The 23,146-nt window shown below is 37.7% G+C and overlaps 1 protein-coding gene across 1 annotated transcript in view; it reads right to left on the reverse strand.

Moving 5' to 3' along the window:
- Positions 1-337: 337 nt before the first annotated feature.
- The window catches only part of LOC101900639 (cytochrome P450 307a1), a 596,593-nt gene continuing 573,784 nt past the window's right edge, over positions 338-23,146 (reverse strand). The window contains exon 2 of the mRNA XM_059126670.1: positions 338-1,695. Within this exon, the coding sequence (XP_058982653.1) occupies positions 392-1,695 (1,304 nt within the window). The 3' untranslated portion in view covers positions 338-391. The remainder of the gene's footprint in view (positions 1,696-23,146) is intronic.

Genomic DNA, 23,146 nt, shown 5'->3' on the forward strand with positions numbered 1-23,146 from the left:
ACGGTGCCACACAACACGCGTAAGAATGGACTTATTAAGAGGCGAGTTTGGCGAACATTTTTTTTACTTTCGGAACCGGCCAATTGGCCGTCTAGATCGTGCAATTTAATTTCTTGAGATTATTTTTTGTGAAGACGAGGCAGCTTGAACTGACACACGAAATAATATTCAAACATCAAACTATATGGAACTCTTTATCAATTCGAACAAAAGTTTTGATAAAAATATCTGAATTCTACTATAGCTTTACCAAAGTCACGGTAGAACACTAAAATTTTACAGTCTGATAAGAGCACAAAAAAGAAGACATATAAAACAAACATATTAAAGGCTTTGTAAATACAGTTATACTCTACTAGAACTTCGGGCTCAAATAATTTTGCATTTGTTACTACAAATTACGGTTCTTTAATTCTAATGAAAACGTTTTTGTGGGAAGAGCAACACATGCAGGAATAGTGCGCACATTTGCCAAATTCGAAGAAATGATATCATATCGTTGTAAAATATTTGCAAGCAAAATAAACCCGAAACCTCGTACAAGACTTTGTCCAATACACGTTCTTTTGCCAATACTAAAAGGTAAGAAATGAGGAATGTTTTTCTTTAGATGGATTTCACTTTTGTTACGACGGTCAGCTAAATCGGTATTTAGTCCATTTTTTTTTCTCTCAGGAATTAATAAATCCTCAATTTCAAATTCAACACCAGAATCTGCGCCATCAGAATGTCTTCTCCTTGGTAATATTCGCACGGCATCTTTTGTACATGAGGCATCAACATCTGATCTATCTAGAAATCTTTCCGGTTGAAACAAATTCGGACATTTCCAATATTTTTCAGATCTATTTAGCTTAAAGTTGTTGATAAAAACTATTGTCCCCTTTACAACTCCATAATCCGATATTGTTGTGTCTTCAGTTGCAACGTGGGGAACAATGGGTGAAGACGAAAATCTCAATACTTCGGATATAGTAGCCATAGTATATGGCATACGATCCATGTCGTAAAGGTTTAGAAGTCGTCTCCCATTTTCTGATACCGCATCAGCTTCCGATTGAATGTTCTTTCCAATCTCATTGTTATGAGCAATGTGAGCGAGTGTTATCATAACCAAATTTCCAATTGCAGAATGGCCGCCAAGAAAATCTTCTAGCATATAAATTATAGTTTCTCTGGAGAAATGTTCATCTTCAACAACTGTTTTTAACAGTGCATTAGTAAAGTCCACATCAGGTTCAATACGTTCATATATTTTTTCACGTCCACGAATAACACGCTCAAGTATAAATTTTCGAATAGTTGTAGACCAATCTATTATAGTGTCGGTATGTTTTTTGTATAGTGGTGCTAGCCATGGCAGAAAGTCAACCGCATATCCTTGATTAATTTCCCAAAATATTTGATCAAACGAGTTAACAAATGTCTGAAATTCTTGGTCATTATAATCGAATCTTACAGAACACATGTACTGAAGAAACATATTAGCACTCGCCTCTTGAATAATTAGTTTTATATCATGTTCCTCACCAGGAAAAAGTTTTTCTTTAAGCGTTTTAAAAAATGTATCTATTTCAGAACAGGCTACATCGGACATCTTTGTGAAAAATAGTGAAGAACTTCTTGGTGAACAGTGACGGCGGGCAATATTTCTCCTCTTCTGTTGCAGAGAGGACCAGTCACATAATGCCAACGCTGTAAATAAAATAAATACATTTTTTAATATATATGAATATATATGTATATAGCGATTGAATACAACTGGGCCGATTTGACTTAAATTTTCCTTTGTTGTATACAATTGCAGTTACATATTAGCAGACAACAAGGTTTAAGGATATATGAATTGAACCTTGTTTTCAACAACATTTTAATTAAAAAGAATAATAATAATATGTAGAGAGTAACACTTCAGACTATAATGTATGATCTAAATTTCACAGCATATGTATATAGCACCAAGCTTGAGAAGAACTGAAAAAAGAATGATTTATAATACATCAGGTTAAAACTCCTTGCTCCCGAGAATACACATTGTTGAGTAGTTAAATCTAAATTAGACTTACAAAGTATATAAAACAAGTAAAAAAGTTTTAAGTTCGGCCGGGCCGAACTTAGCCGTATATTGGGGTATATACGACGACGTTGACCTGCATAGGGAACTTTTGTCATAAGCTATTATAATATTCAAATGGTTAACTTGAAAAAAAAAATCTGTTTATAATGTAGCTAAAATAAATAATATACCGAATATATGGAGGTACAATACGTGGACCTGCACAGATAGTTTTCTGGCATAGACTGTAGTATCCATTACAATTCTGGTAAATAATGTCGCTAAAATCATCAAAATACCGAATATCGGAGGGTACCGTTATATGGGGCTATACGAAGACGTGAATCTGCACAGACAATCTCTTGTCATATGCTGAAAAATCTACTACGAACTTCAAATACCAAATTTGAAACAATTCCGGTAAAGTTATATGGGGCTATACGAAGACGTAGATCAACATGGCTCATTTTCTGTCTTAGTCTGTGGTATCCATTGTCGCTAAAATCATCAAAATACCGAATATCGGGGGTACTGCTTTATGGGGGCTATACATGGCTGATTTTCTGTCTTAGTCTGTGGTATCCATTGTCGCTAAAATCATCAAAATACCGAATATCGGGGGTACTGCTATATGGGGGCTATACATGGCTCATTTTCTGTCTTAGTCTGTGGTATCCATTGTCGCTAAAATCATCAAAATACCGAATATCGGGGGTACTGCTATATAGGGGCTGTACGAAGACGTTGACCTGTTTGGCCCACTTCCTATCTGAGGCTGTAGTATCCATTACGAACTTCAAATACCAATTTTGAAACCATTCCGGTAAATAATGTCGCTAAAATCATCAAAATACCGAATATCGGGGGTACCGTTATATGGGGGCTATACGAAGTCGTGGACCTGCACAGACAATTTTCTGTCTTAGACTATAGTATCTATTACGAACTGTAAATGCTAAATTTTAAACAATTCCGGTGATTAATGTCGCTAAAATCATCAACATACCGAATATCGGGAGGTACCGTTATATTGGGGCATTTACGAACTTAACCTGCCTACTGAAAAAATAAACATGTGTGCAAAATTTCAGCCTTCTGTCTTAATTCGTTTGAAAGATAGCGTGATTACAACAGACAAACAGATGTACAGACAGGCGGACTAGATCGCTAGATCGACTTAGAATTTTACGCTGATCAAGAATATATATACTTTGGTGGGTCTTACATGAGTATTACGAGGAGTTGCAAACGGAATGACAAAGTTAATATACCCTCCATAGTATGGTACAGGGTATAAAAATAATGACAAACAAGTAAAAAGCTGTTTGTTCGGCCGAGCCGAACTGTGAATACCCCCCACCATTTAGAACGAATTTGGCAATTTTCCAAGTAATAAAATCTCTTAATAATTCTTTTAAAATAATAAAAATACAGAATATAGCCGTTATATTAGTGTCTATACGACGACGTGGACCTGCATAGGCAACTTTTGTCATAAGCCATTACGTACTATATTCAAAGGCAAATCTTGAAAAAATTGGTGAGTAATGTAGCTAAAATCATCAAAATACCGAATACAGGGGGCTATACCAAAATGTGGACATGCACAGACAATTTTCTGTCATAGACTGTAGTATCCGCTACGAACTTAAAATACAAAATTTGAAATAATTCCGGTGAATAATGTCGCTAAAATCATCGAAATACGTAATATCGGAAGGTACCGTTTTATGGGGGCTATACCAAAACGTGGACCTGCACTGAAAATTTTCTGTCTCAGGCTGTAGTATCCATTTTGAACTTCAAATACCAAATTTGAAACAATTCCTGTGAATAATGTCGCTAAAATCATCAAAATACCGAATATCGGTAGGTACCTTTATATGGGGGCTTCACGAAGACGTTGCCTTTTATAGGCAGTGGTATCCATCACCAAAATACCAAATTTAAAGCAATTTGGGCGAATAATGTTGCTAAATTCATCAAAATACCCAATTCCGGGAGTTATATGGCGCTATACGAAGACGTGGACTTGCATGGCTCATTTTCAGTACCAAAAGTCGTGCACACATTACATATAGACTTGAGTAAAATTTTATCAATCTACTTCATTTCGTTCGGAAGCTAGAGTGATTTCCACAGACGGATATACGGACGGACTAAATCGCTAAATCGACATAGAATTTTATGCTGAACAAGAAAATGTATATTTCGAGGTGTTACAAACGGAATGACGAAGTTAGTATACCCTCCATAAATAAAAATCTTCCAGTATGCTGATCAAGAATGTAGATCAGCATAAAATTCTATATCGATTTAGCGATGTTCGTCCGACTGTGGAAATCACTCTAGCTTACGAACGAAAAGAAGTAGATTTATTAAAATTTACTCAAATAAATATTATGTCTGTAGGACGTGGGCCATGTATGTCCACGTTACGGTATAGCCCCTATATAACGGTACCTCCCGATGTTCGGTACTTTGATGATTTAAGCGACATTATTCACCGGGATTGTTTCAAATTTGGTATTTGAAGTTCGTAATGCAGCCTATGACAGAAGATTGCCTTTACAGGTCCACGTCTTCTTATAGCCCCCATACAGCGGCACCCTCCCATATTCGGAATTTTGATGATTTTAGCGACATTATTAACCGGAATTGTTTCAAATTTAGTATTTGAAGTTCGTGATGGATACTACATCCTATGACAGAAAATTATATATGAAAGTCCTCGTCATCGTACAGCCCCTAAAATAGAAAAGCGTTTGTATTGCCCCCACATTACGGTACCTCCCGATATTCGGCATTTTGATGATTTTAGCGACATTATTCACCGGAATTGTTTCAAATTTGGTATTAAAAGTTCATAATGGATACTACAGACTAAGACAGAAAATTGTCTGTGCAGGTCAACGATTTCGTATAGCCCCCATATAACGGTACCTACGATATTCGGTATTTTGATGATTTTACCGACATTATTCACCGGAATTGCTTCAAATTTGGTATTTGATGTTTGTAATGGATACTACAGCCTATTACAGAAAATTGTCTGTGCGGGGCCACTGTTTGGTATAGCCCCCATATATTAGTACTTCCCTATATTCGGCATGTTAACGATTTTGACGATGCAGGTCCACGTTGTCGTACAGACCCTAATAAAGCGGCTACATTCGGTATTTTTAAGATTTTAACAGAACTTCTAACGGATTTTTTTTTTTTGAAATTCGTTCAAAAATTGTTGATGGTATTTAATGTTTGGTCCTGCTGAACTTACAGCTTTTTTATACCCGCCACAAATATTTTGTATGCCGGGCCACGTTTTCGTATATCCCCCATATAACGGTACCTCCCAATATTCGGTATTTTGATTTAAGTGACATTATTGAACGGAATTGTTTCAAATAATATATTTGAAGTTCGTAATGGGTACTACAGCCAATGACAAAAAAAATTCATGAGTAGGTCCACGTCTTTGCACAGTCTCCATATAACAGTTTTCATTTAAGTGGTAGTTTCCGGAAGTTTTTTTACTTTTATAGTATGCTGGGAATCTAACATTTTTATACCCTCCACCATACATAGTATGGAGGGCATATTATGTTCGTCATTCCATTTGTAACTCATCGACATACCGAATATCGGGAGGTACCGTTATATGGAGCTATATGAAAACGTGGACCTACATCGCCCATTTACGAACTTAACCTGCCTACTGAAAAAATAAACATGTGTGCAAAATTTCAGCCTTCTGTCTCAATTCGTGGGAAAGATAGCGTGATTACAACAGACAAACAGACTGACGGACGTGGCTAAATCGACTTAGAATTTTACGCTGATCAAGAATATATATACTTTGTTGGGTCTGTCATGAGTATTTCGAGGAGTTGCAAACGGAATGACAATGTTAATATACCCTCCATAGTATGGTGGAGGGCATAAAAATAATGAAAAACAAGTAAAAAGCTATATGTTCGGCCGGGCCGAACTGTGAATACGCTCCACCATTTAGAATGAATTTATAGGCCCCATATGTCTACGATATCGTATAGGCTACATATAACAGTACCACTGATATTCGGTATTATGATGATTTTAGCCACATTTTTTCAATGGAATTGTTTGAAAATCCACACAAGGAGTTCTTTATGAGTACTTTACCTCTTGAATGAGATTTGTCTATATAGGTCCACGATATTGTGTATTAAACATGATTTAATTCCACACAGAACCTTCTGTTTGAAAATAAACTTTGATAAAATCTTTTAACGAATGGATAATAGTGATATTAAGCCATTTTGTATAGGATCCCCAAGTGAGATGCATAATCAAACGGTTCTTCAATATCGAGTGAAATTGCAACTGTAAATTTTCATACTCGAAATTTGCCCTCTGTTAAAGCTGAACTATAATTCAGGAATATAAGATGTTAGTATTCCATATCCATTTGAATGCGGATGGTTCGCTCCAGTAATTTACCTAGGTTGGAAAGCATGGAAATAGTCCTTATTATTAACTGCTTTACTTAGTGCGACTATTTCTTCCATACTCTTTAAAGTTCCTACTTTATCATCATTGAAATATTGCTCTAATATTCGTTAAAAAAAAGGATTCCTTCTCTGATAATTTGTTATTGTAAATTTGATATTATAAATGTGATGAGGAGCTCTTAGTTGGGGTTTAATATGCCTAATCCTTTTAGAAACTAGCCTTACTTCTTCAATAGCCTTGTTTGTTCCGGTTGAAATTTCTTTTTAAATCCTTTTGTCAACTGTATTTTATTTTATAAAGTTTTGATGATTGAGCTCTTGTTACAGATGGTTCGAAGGGAATATCAATATCCGCAAGAAGATTAACCCGGTTTTGGGAATCCGGTGGAATTTCAGAGGATTCACACAATCTTCGTCGTTTCGTTTGAAATTGAAGTTTAGATTTCGAATTGTGGAATGTATATTCGGATTTATTTATTGATTCTTCTTGATAAGAGCATGGCAGCATTTTTCGGCTTTCTCTCTTCAATTTTCTCGTATCCCTAGATTTGTCAGGGGGTACATTTTTAGATAAAGCCAAAAACTATCTTATCCCTAAATGTCTTTATTTTATATTCGGGGAAAAAGAGACGTCTATTCAGTTCGAATATTTGAACGAGAATGTAGTAGAACCACAAATAAAAGACGTCAATGCAGTTCGCCGATTAGAAGGTAAATTGACAAAAGATTAGAAGAATAATATAGATGTTTATAAAAAATTAAATTCGTTTGTTACATTGTTTTTATCCACACAAATATATATTACAAAAGTTATTTATAACATAAACACTCGAACAAAAAAAATATTTTATAGTGGGAACTGCTTTGGTGAAATTGGTCACTACCATAACTTCGGTTTTAACTTCGAAAGTCAATATCCTTCTTCTTGTCTAATATTGATTATCACAATAAATTGTTGTAGGTTTTTCAGTTTGTTTTGGATTCAGCTCTGTATGAAGATTTAGCCATACATTTTTTAAATTTTATTGCCGTTTTTTCGAAAATATTAGTATATTGTTCTTTGTTTCCTTCAGATATCTGAAAAATTCGTTTCAATGCACTCCAATATGCTTTTCCAGGACAACTGGATACAACTTGACAAATATCTTGCCTATTCGGTGCAAACGGTAGACTTCCAATATATTGTTGGCTTTATAGGATTTTCTAACATATTTTGGATATGTGCATCTGTTTTAGGAGACTTGTCATTCGAAAGTTTAGTATCTATATCCATTGGACTTGAAACAGGATATTAAATTTCAGCAATATTTCGTCAATATATTCTTCCTGGTCTAAATATATGCTTCCATTTTTTCTGCAAATTCGAATACGTAAACTCTGATTTGCTTCTCCCAAGTACTTCATTCTAAAAACAGTAATTAGTTTTATCGACAAAATGTTAGAAAACCCATATTAAGTCAACAATATATTGGAAGTCTACCCTTTGCACAAAATACAGATATTTGTCAATGCACTCCACATTGGAACGAATTTTTTAGATATCTTAAGGAAACAAAGACCAGAATATTAATATTTTCAAAAAACGCTAATAAAGATTGTAAAAATGTGTGGCTAAGACATCCTGATATAGAGATGAATCCAAAACAAGTAAAAAAGCTGTACGCTCAGCCGGGCCGATCTTTAAATAACTTCCAAAATTTGGAACAAATTTGGCAATTCTCAAAAAAAAAAAAAAAAAAAAAATAATAAAATCCGTTAAAAATTCTGTTAAAATCTTAAAAATACCGAATGCAACTGTTAATTAGGGTCTGTACGACGACATGGAACTGCATAAGTAACATTTGTTATGAGTCATTACAATATTCAAATGCGAAACTTAAAAAAAATCGATAGTAATGTAGCTAAAATCATCAAATTACCGAATATCGGAAAGTACCGTTATGTGGGAGCTATACGAAAACGTGGAGTTGCACAGACAATTTGTTGTCTTAGACTGCAATTAAATACCGAATTTGAAACAATTCCGGTGAATATTATCGCTAAAATCAATAAAATACCGAATATCGGGAGGTTCCGTTATATGAGAGCTATACGAAAACGTGGAGTAAAGAAGAGCGTAATACATTTAATTTTAACAAAACCAGAAAAAGTTTATGAGATGACGATGATGCATATGACACATTAGTTATGCCTCCAAATCCTGCCTCTGTAAGTGATACCGACGAAGGTAATGAAGACGATTTATTGTGTACAAATTTGCCAACTGATGTGCCGGGAACTATTGAAATAAGAGACTATAGAACAAAAAAAATTTGCACTTGTACCGGTCAAAGAAATGAAAAAAAAAAACAGCAGAATATGATTATAGCTTTGACAGAAATAATGAAATAACAATAATGCGTTGCAATGATAACAACGTCGTTACCATGGCAACCAATTTTGATTTCATGCATCCCTTGGGATGGTGTAAGGTTCGGAAGCAAAAGGGTGACTTCAGTATACTAAGACTACTTGCCAATTACAATAATGGTATGGGAGGTGTTGATCACATGGATCAATCAGTCGGTCTCTACATAGTATCCATAAGAGGTAAGAAGTGGTGGTGGCGGATATTTACATATCTTTTGGGCATGGCAGTTAGTAATGCTTGGCGATTGCACGTTACTTTATGTTAGGTTGGAAAAAACACTCCGATGGACCAACTATCATTCAGACGGAATATTGTGCGCTACTATTTGCAGCCCACAGCATCAAACGGTGCCAAACGTCCTCCATAATTTTTGGTACTGATCGCAAAAATAACGGCCACAATCCGGAACGGATATTTAATCAACTGCGATGTGTTATTTGCCATTGTAAGTGCCGCTGGAGATGTGCATTATGTACAAAAACGCTTTGCGTCGATTTCACACCTAGCATGCTTATTGTCCCCAAGTGAGGACACCCATTTTTCTACAAAGCGAATTAAAACAAGTAAAACAAGTAAACAAGCTGTAAGTTCGGCCGGGCCGAACTTTTAATACCCTCCACCATTTGGTACAAATTTGGCAATTTCCAAAAAAAAATAAAATAAATAAATAAAATAAAAAAAATCCTTTAAAAATTCTGTTAAAATCTTAACAAGTAAAAAAGCAGTAAGTTCGGCCGGGCCGAACTTTGAATACCCTCCACCATTTGGAACGAATTAGAAAATTTTCAAAAAAATAAAATCCAATAAAAATTCTTTTAAAATCTTTAAAATATCTAATATAGGAAGGTGCCGATATATGGGGAGATATACGATATTGTGGACCTATAAAGACAAATCAATGTCTGCGTGTAAAGAACTCACAAGGAACTCCGTGTGTGGATTTTCAGACAATACGATTGGAAAATGTGGCTAAAATCATCAAAATACCGAATATCGCGGGGTACCGTTATATGGGAGCTATACGTTATCGTTAACCTATATAGAGAATTCTCTGTCGGTGGGTAAAGTGCTCACAAAGAACCCCTTGTGTACAAAGAACCCCTTGTGACCATTCCGTTGAAAAATATGGCTAAAAACATCAAAATACCGAATATCGGGGGTACCGTTATATGAGGGCTATACAATATCGTGGATCTATATAGATAATTCTCTGCCGAGGTATAAAGTACCCACAAGGAACTCCTTGTGTGGATTTTCAGACAATTCCGATGAAAAATGTGGGTCAAATCATAAAATACCGAATATCGGGAGGTACCGTTATATGGGGGATATACGATATCGTGGACCTGTATAGACAATTCTCTCTCAGGGGGTGAAGTACTCACAAGGAACTACTTGTGTGGATTTTAAGACAATTCCATTGAAAAGCGCGGCTAACATCATCAAAATACCGAATATCGGAGGTTACAGTTATATGGGGGATATACGATATCGTGGACCTATATAGACACTTCATTTTGAGGAGGTAAAATGCCCACAAGGGACTCCTTTTGTGGATTTTCAGACAATTCCGTTGAAAAATGTGGGTAAAATCATCAAAATACCAAATATCGGGGGTACCGTTATATGGGGGCTATACGATATTGTGGACCTATAAAGATAATTCTCTGCCGAGGTATAAAGTACCCACAAGGAACTCCTTGTTTGGATTTTCAGACAATTCCGTTCAAAAATGTGGGAAAAATCTTCAAAATACCGAATTTCGGGGGGTACCGTTATATGGGGGCTATACGATATTGTCGACCTATATAAATAATTCTCTGCCGAGGCATAAAGTACCCACAGGGAACTCCTTGTGAGGATTTTCAGACAATTCCGTTGAAAAATGTGGGTAAAATCATCAAAATGACGAATATCGGGGGGTACCGTTATATGGGGGCTATACGATATCGTGGACCGATATAGCCCATCTTCGAACTTGACCTGCCGGCAGACCAAAGAGAGATCTGTGCCAAATTTTAGCTTCCTATCTTAATTCGTTTAGGCTGTAGCGTGATTACAACAGACGGACAGACGGACGGACAGGGCTAAATCGTCTTAGAATTTTACGCTGATCAAGAATATATACTTTGTTGGGTCTAAAATGATTATTTCGATGAGTTACAAACGGAATGACAAACTTAATATACCCTCCATACCTTTTTTGGTGGAGGGTATAAAAATACCGAATGTCTATACGACGACGTATACCTGCATAGGCAACTTTTGTCATAAGTTATTACAACATTTAAATGCGAAACTTGAAGAAAAATTTGTTTATAATGTAGCTAAAATCATCAAAATAACGAATATAGGGGGTACCGTTATATGGGGGCTATACGAAGACGTGGACCTGCACAGACAATTTTCTGGCATTGGCTGAAGTATCCATTACGAACTTCAAATGCGAAATTTAAAACAATCCCGGTAAATAATGTCGCTGAAATCATCAAAATACAGAATATCGGGGGGTACGGTATATGGGGGCTATATGAAGACGTGGATCTACATGGCCCATTTTCTGTTTTCTGCTGCAGTATCTATTACGAACTTCAAATACCAAATTTGGAACGGTTCCGTTAAATAATGTCGCTAAAATCATCAAAATACCGAATATCGGGGGTACCGTTATATGGGGGCTATACGAAGACGTGGACGTGCACAGATAATTTTCTGTCTTAGGCTGTAGTATCCATTACGAACTTCAAATGCCAAATTTGAAACAATTCCTGTGAATAATGTCGCTAAAATCATCAAAATACCGAATATCGAGAGGTACCGTTATATGGGGGCTATATGAAAACTTGGACCTACATGACCCATTTACGAACTTAACCTGCCTACTGGCAAAATATACATGTGTGCAAAATTTTAGCCTTCTATCTCAATTTGTTCGAAAGATAGCGTGATTACAACAGACAGACAGACGGACAGACAGACAGACAGACGGACATGGCTAAATCGTCTTAGAATTTTACGCTGATCAAGAATATATATTCTTTGTCGGGTCTGACGTGAGTATTTCGAGGAGTTACAAACGGAATGACAAAGTTAATATACCCTCCATAGTATGGTGGATGGTATAAAAACATTAAGTTCGGCCGGGCCAAACTTTTAATAAACATTAGAAGAAATGTGGCAAAAACCATTAAAATGCCGAATAACAGGAGGTACCGTTATATGGGGGCTACACCAAAACGTGGACCTATAATTACAATGTTTCGCCACACAAACTAGGACCCATTAGGACCCACAAATACCAATTTTTAGACAAATCAGTGAAAAAATGTCAAAAAAAAAACCATCAAAATACCGAATATCGGGATGTACCGTTATATGGGGGCTATATCAAATCATGGACCCATGCATGCAATGTTTCGCCACCGAAGCTGGAACCCATTATGACCAACAAATACCAATTTTCAGACAAATCCGCGAAAAAAGGTTGCAAAAATCATCAAATTACCGAATATCGGGAGGTACCGTTATATGGGGGCTATACCAAATCATGGACCCATACATGCAATTTTTCGTCACCGGAGCTGGAAACCATTATGACCCACAAATACCAATTTTTAGACAAATCCGTGAAAAAAATGTGGCAAAAAAAAACTGAAATACCGAATATCGGGAGGTACCTTTATATGGGGGCTATACCACAGCGTGGACCTATACATGCAATGTTTTGCCACACGCTCAGGGACCCGTTATGACCTACAAATACCAATTTCCAGACAAATCCGTGAAAAAATGTGGCATAAATCATCAAAATACCGAATATCGGGAGCTACCGTTATATGGGGACTATACCAGAACGTGGACCGATATATCTCATTTTCAATATCAACCATCCCAGACACAATGCAAATAGCTCTGCTAAATTTTGACGCTCTACGTCAAATAATGTGGTCTGTATCGTGATTTCAACAGACAGACAGACGGACAGACAGACGGACAGACAGACAGACAGACGGACATCGTTAAATCGACTTAGAATTTTATGCTGATTATGAATATATATACTTTATGGGGTCTAAGACGCATATTTAAGGATGTTACAAACGGAATGACAAAGTTAATATACCCTCCTTTCCAAGGTGGAGGGTATAAATATTAATTTTTACAATACGTTTTATTTAGACGATAACGAATTAATAAATAACAATAAAATAAAATGTTTACCTTAAGTTTTTTTCTTGGGCGTTAATGGGTTAATATACGCTCTATACAATAGTGGAGGGTATAACAAACTGAAAAACCTACAACAATTTATTGTGATAATCAAAATGTAACAAATTAATCGTCAACTAGCCAATATTTGGCTAGAACAAGAATATTGATCTTTGAAGTTAAAACCGAAGTGATGGTAATGGACAATTTTACCAAAGCAGTTCCCATTATAAAATAATTTTTTTGTTCGAGTGTTTATTTTAGAAAAAAAAAGTTGTAAAATATATTTGTGTGCATAAAAAAACAATAAAACCATCGAATTAAATTTGTAAATATTTTGTATTCTTCTAAACTTATGCCAATAAATATAAAATATATTTTACTTTCTAATCGGCGAACTGCATAGAATTTTTTTGTTTGTGGTTCTATAACATTCTCGTTCAAGTGTTCGAACCAAATAGGCGTCTCTTTTTGTCTGAATATAAAATAAAAACATTGCCGGATAAGATAGTTGTTCATATTGTCAAAGAGCTTTGAATATAGATTTGACTTTATCTAAAAATGTACCCCCTGACAAATCTAGGGATACGAAAAATTGAAGAGAAAAAGCCGAAAATGCTGCCATGGTCTTATCAAGAAGAATCAATAAATAAATCCCAATATAGATTCCACAATTCGAAATCTAAACTGGTTGGTAAACCACAATCCAAGAACAAAGCTTCTGATGAAAGAAAACTTCATGAAGATATATATTTGTAAAATAAACTTTTTGCCTTACGTTAAATTGAAAAGGTGAGTAAAACAAATTCTGTTAGGCACATGCCTTGGTCAAAGTAACGACCAAGATTGTGTGAATCCTCTGAAATTCCACCAGATTCCCAAAACCGGTTTACTCTGCTTGCGGATATTGATATTCCCTTCGAACCATCTGTACCAAGAGCTCTAGCATCTCCACTCTCTGAGAAAATATATTCCATTAAAGAAACAACTACCACTCCAAATACCTCAGTCTCACCCAAATCTAAATACACTCTTTAAGGATTCTGTCCACCTTCTTTTTATACCCTCCACCATAGTATAGAGGGTACATTAAGTTTGTCATTCCGTTTGTAACACCTCGAAATATACATTTTAGATTCTATGTGGAAATCACTCTAGATTTCGAACGAAATGATTTAAATTGATGAAATAACGTTTCCTCCCGGTATTCCGTATTTTGATGATTATAGCGACTATTCACCGGTATTTGAAGTTCGCAATGAATACTTTTGCCTATGACAGAAAATTTTCTGTGCAGTCCACACTTTGTTCCCATTTGGGAACAAAAAAAATCACTGGGACCTAAATCAGGAGAATAAGGTGGGTGGTAGAGCAACTCGTACTTTAATTCGTTCATTTTAGCCATTGCACTATGGGTTTTTTTTACGTTTATTTTGGCATAAACTCTAATTTCAAAGCTATTGAATTGAAATTTGGTTTGTATGCATTTTTTATGCTTCCAAGATGACCTACCAATTTTCATATGATTTGGGGCACTATTTCATATAGCTGCTATATAGCCGATCTGGCCGATTTGACCCAACTTTTTTGTTTATGAAGCTATTGAAGTGAAATTTGGTTTGTATTAATTTTTTATATCCCAAAGATGACTTACGAATTTTCATATGATTTGGGGCACTATTTCATATAGCTGCTATATAGCCGATCTGGCCGATTTGACCCAACTTTTTTGTTTATGAAGCTATTGAAGTGAAATTTGGTTTGCATTCATTTTTTTAAAAAAAAAAACGATCCATTCTTATGCGTTTTTGATCGACTGTTAACAAATACGGCACCCAATGTGTAGTTCTTCATGCAAAATTAAATGGACTCGATCATTTGAGATGCCCATGATAATAGCAATTTCACGCACTTTTATTCGTCGATCATTTAATACCATATCAGGAACTTTGGCTACAGTTTCTGTTGTAGTTGCTGTTTTTGGACGCCCACTACGTGGTTAGTATTGAATGCTTGTACAACCACGTTTAAATTCAGCAACCCAATTTTTTACTGTAGCATATAAAGGAGTACTTTCACCTAACACATTCACGATATTATTATAAGAATGAGAGGAGAGTGCCACAGTTCGGCAGATTTAACCATTGTGTCACCCGGTCTGATAAATAACGTGACTTGGCAACCCGTCATTTCCCTTTTCTCAGACCATCTCCCGATAATCGTCTCCATCAGCATATCGCCCGATTTCATAACCTCTGAACGCCACACTTTCCTTAACCATGGGAAAGCCCACTGGCCCGAGTTCAGAGAATTCACCAACCTTCGCAGAGAACTGCCCAATCCTTCTGATGTTCGGGTAGCTGAAAGGATTTTCCGGGACATCATCAAAGCGGCAGCCGATCGCTATATACCTGCTGGTCGAATACCCGAAGTAAGATCAAATTTCCCAGCAGAGACAGCGGGATTAGCGAATGAGCGTGATGAGCTCCGACGTACCAACCCTACTGACCCCAGAGTCAGTGAACTGACAGTGGAAGTCAACAGGTTGGTACGGGAGCATAAGTGGAAAAAGTGGCTAGACCATCTGAAGTGTTGCAACATTGGAACCGATTTGAGTAAACTGTGGGTAACGGTAAAGTCACTCTCGAACCCTGGGAAAAACGATGATAGGACAGCAGTCACATTTAACGACGTAACTGTGACTGATCCGAAGAGGTGCGCTGGCTATTTTAACCGCCAATTTGTCGAGCACGAGGCGAAGAGTACTACATCGTATAAGAGCTCTTCCCGCCGAGGATGTACCTCAACAGTTTACGATGGATGATGTTGCGAATGTCATCCAAAACGCTTAGTCATCTAAAGCGTTAGGCCCGGACGGAATATCAATGGTAATGTTGAAGCAACCGGATACACCGGGAGTTGAGTATCTAACAAAGTCCTTAACTTGTCGTTAGCCACTCACATAGTTCCCAAAGCCTGGAAAATGGGCAGAGTGGTCCCGCTACTGAAGCCTGGTAAAGATGCCAGCAAAGGCGAATCATACAGACCAATTTCGCTTTTGTCGCCAGTAGCAAAGACTCTCGAGGCCTTACTCTCCCCAGTATCAGAGGAAGCTATTCAGTTGCTAACCATCAACACGGATTCCGTCCACTACATATCACTACAACAGCATTGCACGCCATATCCCCACATATCAGTCGAGGACTCAACCAGAACAGGCCGTTCCACAGAACAGTAGTGGTGGCTCTCGACCTATCAAAGGCCTTTGATATGGCCAACCATGGCATGCTGTTCGAGGACGTTAAGAACATTACCCTCCGGCCAAGTTTGGAACGTGGGATAGTCAACTATATGTGTGGACGCCAGTCGTACGTGGAATTCCGGAATAAGAAGTCCAAGCCTCGTAGAGTGAAACAGGGAGTTCACCTCTCCGGATATCTTCACCTGATATCTGCGGAACTGTTTAACCTCTACCTTTCCGGAATTCCGCGCACTCCAGACGGCTTCGAGATCGTAACCTATGCGGATGATTGTACGATCATATCGTCGGGTCCTGTAGTTGATGACATATGTGTCAGGGTGAATAGCTATCTCGCAGAGCTTGCCGCCTTCTTCCACGCGAGGAAAATTAAAATATCCGCCACTAAATCGACGGCCACACTATTTACCACATGGACTGCGGAGATGAGAACATAGCTAAATGTGCAGGTCGAGGGGCACATAATTCCGACCACCAACTACCCCAAAATCCTTGGGGTCACATTCGATAGCATGTTCAAATCTTCCGCGCAAGCCACAGCTATTTGCGATAAAATGAAAAGTAGGAACAAGTTCCTCAAGGCGCTAGCCGGCAGCACTTGGGGTGCGGATAAGGAAACCTTGTTGACCTTTTATAAAGCGATAGGTCGGTCTGTGGATAGCTATGCGGCTCCAGTGTGGTCGGCGAATACGAGTGCAACGCAGTGAAAAGTATTCAGACCTGCCAGAATGCCGCCATGAGAACTGCAACAGGGTGGCTCCTCATGTAAATGGTCCACAGGAGTCAAGGTTCTTCCCTTACGTCAGCATAATCATATGCTTTTGTTGCAGTACCTGCTTGGTGTTATCGTGGGAGTCACCCTAACACTATATGGTATATAGGACTCCCCACCCAGGCGTGTCAGGAAGGACCTGCATGATCTCGAAAGAGAGGTCCAGCGATATAAGAGAGCCCCTAGATCATGAAGCCTATCAAGCGGATCTGAATAGCATTCATACTTATGCAGACGCAGAGGTAGTTAATAATTACGGTATGAATGCCATACTCGGAGTCCACCCCCATCCATTGCAGCTGAAGAACGTCGGCTGCATACGCAAACCAGGGTAGTTTTGGCCCAACGAATTGACGAAGATGTGCGGAACGGCTGCCCAGGGTGCGATACAGGCCCGCACAATACGCTGCACCTGTTTAATTGTCCAGCCAAACCTACCCAACTCCGTCCAGAGGATCTATGGCTACAGCCCATAAAGGTAGCAGAATTCCTAAACCTGGACATTGAGGAAGAACCGGATTAGTCAGGAAACAAACAACGGAACATGTTAAAACTGCTACAACAACAACAACAACTATATTATTATGAATCCCACGGCGTCCGGTTCTATGTACCGGATTGACTCGGAGATACAAATCTCCGACCAGGGCGGCCCCTCAGCAAATACATGTTCGTGCTCGTCCATTTTTCAGATTTGCTGGAATGTTTGCTCCATACTCTCTTAGTTCGAGCCGGTATCGAGACCATGGTTCTGCTCCGTTTGTCGTAATAGCATCCACCACAGATCGGTCTCGGTGAGATGCATGGAATGGGTGCATTTCCGGTATTGTTCCGGCTTAAACCGGATACAGGAGTACAGCGATAGGGACTACATTGCTCCCTGCTGCGTTAATGTAGGCGTCTTCATCTTTGGCGTCCTCATCGTCGTCGCAGTTTGAGACTCCCCCGCAATCTCCTCAACAGCAATTTATGCAGCAGTTGACGCCAAACATTGCCGTTCAAGTTCCGGATAATGTGTAATTTCTCCAATTCAATTATGATGGTCTCAAGTGTGGAACCGCCGAGGTAAATGTGCTCAACGTGTACATTCCGCCGTTAAATAGCTATGCCCCACGTTATATGCCTAATATAAGTTCACTTCTGGTAGGCAATAACCGTCTAGTGCTAGAGGATTTCAATGCCTATCATGAATTATGGCATTCCGTCCAAGGTAATGACCAGAGAGGCGTGGCGCTGGCTGAGCAAATTGATAGCTCCTCGCTTTGCACAGTGAATGAGGACGCGCCTACCAGAATAACGTGAGACTTTCACAGTTCATCGGACATATCCTTCGTAACATGACAATCAGTCATTTCTCTAGGCTCAGACCACCTCCCCATTATTGTCGCCATCAAAAGACCACCTGACTTCATAGACTCTAAACGCCGCACTTTCCTTAGCCACCGGAAAGCCAATTGGCAAGAATTCAGAGAATATACCAATCGCCGCATCAGAGAACTTCCCAACCCATCTGACGTTTAGGTAGCAGATAGGTGTTTCCGGGACATAATCAAAGCTGCAGCCGCTCGCTATATATCTTCTGGTCGAAAACCTGTACTAAGACCAAATTTCCCAGCAGAGGCAGCGGGGTTAGCAAACGAGCGAGATGAGCTTCCCCGTAGTAACCCTAATAACCTCAGAATCAAGAAACTTACTCTGGAGGTAAACAGGTTGGTAGGTGAGCATAAGCGGAAAATGTGGCTAGAACATCTGAAGCATTGCAACATCAGTACCAGAACGAGTAAATTGTGGGCAAAGGTTAAGTCGCTCTCGAACCCTGGGAAAAAGGACGATCGGACGTCTGTCTCATTTAACGGCGTAGAAGTGACAGATCCGAAGAGGTATGCGTGTTATTTCAACCGGCAGTTTGTAGAGCACCCGAGAGTGACAGGACTAAGAGAAGGATTCTATGCCTCAATCTGTCGTTAGCCACCCTAGTAGTTCCCGACGCAGTGTGGTTCCGCTACTGAAGCCAGGCAAGGATGCCAACAAGAGTGTTTCATACATGCCGATATCACTTTTGTCACCAGTAGCAAAGGCGTTTGAGGCTTTACTCCTCCCCAGCATAGGAGAGTGTTCCCAGTAGCTGATCATCAACACCGATTCCGAAAATTCCACAGCACAACAACAGCTTTACACGCCATTTCCACACATGTCAGCAGAGGTCTGAACAAGAACAGGCCGTGAGATAAAACAGTTATGGTGACACTTGATTTATCAAAAGCCTTTGATATGTCAATCATGACACGCTGTTCGAGGACATTGAGCGCACCGCCCTCCGGCCAAGTTTGAAACATTGGATAGTAAAGTACATGTGTGGACGCCAGTCGTACTTGGAATTCAGAAACAAGAAGTCAAGCATCCATAGAGTTAAATGTGGAGTTACCCAAGGTGGGGTGATATCTCCGGAACTGTTTAACCTCTACCTTTCTGACATTCCACGCCCTCCACACGGCATAGATATTATAACGTACGCAGATGATTGTACGCTCGACATTTGCTATCGGTTAAACGCCTATCTTGTTGAACTTTCCGCCTTTTTCACTGCGAGGAATGTGAAGATATCCGCCACTAAATCGACGGCCACACTTTTCACCACAAGGACTGCGGAGATGGGGCTATCCTTGAATGTACAGTTCATGGTGCTATAATTCGGACCACCAACTACCCCAAGGTATTAAGGGTCACATTCGATAGCCTCTTTAAGACGCGCATTTCTAATTTTTCCATTGTAAAAACATGGCGAATGCGTCTTTTTTAAACGCCTTTTTCTATATAAAGGATATGCCAGATCGAAACAAAATTTAACATTTGTTCATAGCAGAGATGGAAGTTTCCAAATCACTTATCCTTTTTCTGTTTATACCGCGCCTTTTTAGACAAATCCGTTTGGCAAAAGTCATCAAAATACCGACTATCGGGAGGTACCCTTATATGGGTGCTATACGCAAAAATTGGCCTATGTCAATGTTCCGCCACTAGTGCTAGAACCTATAAGAAACTACAAATACCAAGATTTAGACAAATTGTTGGAAATATGTGGCTAAAACTGTCAAAATACCGAATATCGGGAGATACCCTTATGTGGGAGCTATCCCAAAACGTGGACCGATGTATCTCATTCTCAATACCAACTATCCTAGACGCAATGCTGTGCTATTTTTAGGGCTCTACGTCAAATAATGTGAGCTGTAGGGTTTTTTTCAACAGACAGGCGGACATCGTTAAGACGACTCAGAGTTTTATGCTGATCATGAAAATATACTTTATGGGGTCTATGACGAATATTTAGAGGTGTTGGAGGGTATTAAAATGTCATGGTATCAGAATATAAAGTAATTAAGAAAAAAGTATTCAAATGGAAAAAACCTATTTAACATAAAATAAGAACAAATTCACTTATAACAAGTAAAAAAACATTAAGTTCGGCCGGGATGAATTTTGTGTAAAGGAAACATTTGTATATAAAAGTATCTGAATTTCAATGTGTTCCACTTTAAACTGCAAACACTGGTAAAACCGTTTGAGTAATGCTTTTAATCCTACAAAAAACCAAATGAGTGAGGCCGTTATATGGGGGCCATACCAAAATTAGAACTTCTATAGACAATTTTATACTTCAAGGATTGTCATCTACCAAATCTTCTTAAACACTAAATTTGAAACAATTGAATGGAAATACAATTACCAATTTTTAGACAAATACGTGGAAAATGTGGTAAAAATCATCAAGATACCGAATATCGGCTGGTACCGTTATATTGGGGCTATACAAAAACGTGGACCTATATATCCAATGTTTCGTCACCCGGGCTAGACTCCATTATGACCTACAAATACCAATTTTTAGATAAGTTCGTGGAATAACATGGTCCACGTCTTCGTATATATATTCGGTATTTTGATGATTTTAGCTACATGATCCGTAGTCTTTTTTGAGTAGTATAAAGTGATAACGAACAAAACTCTTATTTTTAAGTTTTTATATATTTATTGGGTAAGCGAAAGTATGCGAATAATATCATTTCAGAGGAGGATAAGATATGAACAAGAAAATCAATATCGAATTTCAAAATGAGAGCCCATTCTATTGGCAAACTTTCTAAGGATTTTAAATATTTGCTTTAAAAAATCCGACCAAGTTCAAGAGTTTATTTTTATGATTAAAACAGTCAGACAGACGGACATCGCTAAATCAAACATATATATACTTTGTTGGGTCAGTCATGTGTATTTCGAGGAGCTACAAATAAATGGCAAAGTTCATAGTGTGGTGGAGGGTATAAAAAGTGAATATTTTTGTTACATATTGTGATATGTTTTTATATTTTTGTCATTTTTTTTTTTTTGTTTGTTCGGGATACCGTAGTATTTTGTTGTTGCAAAATTGTCAGGTCTTTATCCCTTTATTGTTGTTTTTATAAAAACAACGATTGTGTATTAGTGGAGAACGATGGTAATGTTTACCAGAGGGTAAGGCAGGGAATACCTAGGTTTCGGAAAGAGCCACCAATCCTTACCAGTTCCCTTGTTTTTTGTCTGGGATAATTTCCCCAGAAGTTATTTTAAAAATAACTTCTATGACAAAAAACATTTTTTACCCAAGTGACGAGATCGTAAGCTCAATAGAAGAGGAACCAAAGAATTAAATAAAACTAAAATTCTGTTGGAAAGTCCTCTAAATCTTACAACCGCACTTATAAACACTTACATCTTTCTCCACTTGTTATGCTTTCGTTCAACCTGAACGAAGTAGCATAACCATGTAAATTGGTTTTGTCCGTTACAACAAAAACCCCTTCGTCGACCGTGCCTTGTCTATTAACAGAACAGTGTGGCTTGTTTGTTCGAGATACCGTAGTATTTTGTTGTTGCAAAATGGTCAGGCTTATCCCTTTATTGTTGTTTTTATAAAAACAAAGTTTGTTTATTAGTGGAGAACTTTGGTAATGTTTACAAGGGGGTAAGGCAGGGAATACCTAGGTTTCGGAAAAAGCCACCAATCCTCATCAGTTCCCTTGTTTTTTGTCTTTGATATTCTCCCCAGAAGTAATTTCTAATAAACAAACGTTGTTTTTATAAAAACAACAATAATGTAGCCTGATAATTTTTATTGAATAATTTTTTCATTTAACTCATATTTCATTATATATTTTGTAATGTTTTTTGCGTTCTGATTCGATCAACACATCTAAATGGAGTTGTATCAAGACGAGGACCTACATTCATATCGAAAGTTTTCATCTTATCTGAACCCAGAATATCTAAAATCAAAAGATACTGATATATGGGGGTCATATTGAATAGAGTTATATTCTCTGCAAAATTGAAAGCCCTAAAATACTAAGCTGTTTCGAAAATGTATCATTAAATGCAAAACGACGAGTGTCACTTGGTAGGATTATAAAAGGGCTATATCTAAATGGCAACCAAAATTTCACTGATCTATCCTTACGACCTGATGAATAATCAGTTTCTACCCTCAAAAAATAAAGTCCAGCAACGCGGGTCAAACATACCACCATAGCTATGAGGTGCTTATATCAAAACGTGAGATTTTTTTTGTGTGAAATTGTTCCGGAATGGCCTTTCAAATGAAACAAATTTAAATTTTTAGTTAAAAAGCCTAAAATTTTCCAAAAAAAAAAAAAAAAACGCAAAAACACAGAATTTTATTTTGGTCGGTATGAGATAGAAAATTCGTTTTGACACTTGACAAATATTCAATAATTATGTAATAGCTAAAAATATACAAATCAAAGTATGAAAATAACATTATTATTATTATTTTTGTTTTTTTTTTTGTAATTTTTTATCTTGTATCAATTTTTTTGTATATGATTTTGCCCTTACAGTTGGAAAATGTGTGTTTTTGTAACACCAGGGCTTATATGGGCATTTTCAAAGAATG

This window comes from Musca domestica, unplaced genomic scaffold, assembly GCF_030504385.1.
Source record: "Musca domestica strain aabys unplaced genomic scaffold, Musca_domestica.polishedcontigs.V.1.1 4, whole genome shotgun sequence".
Lineage (NCBI taxonomy): Eukaryota > Metazoa > Arthropoda > Insecta > Diptera > Muscidae > Musca > Musca domestica.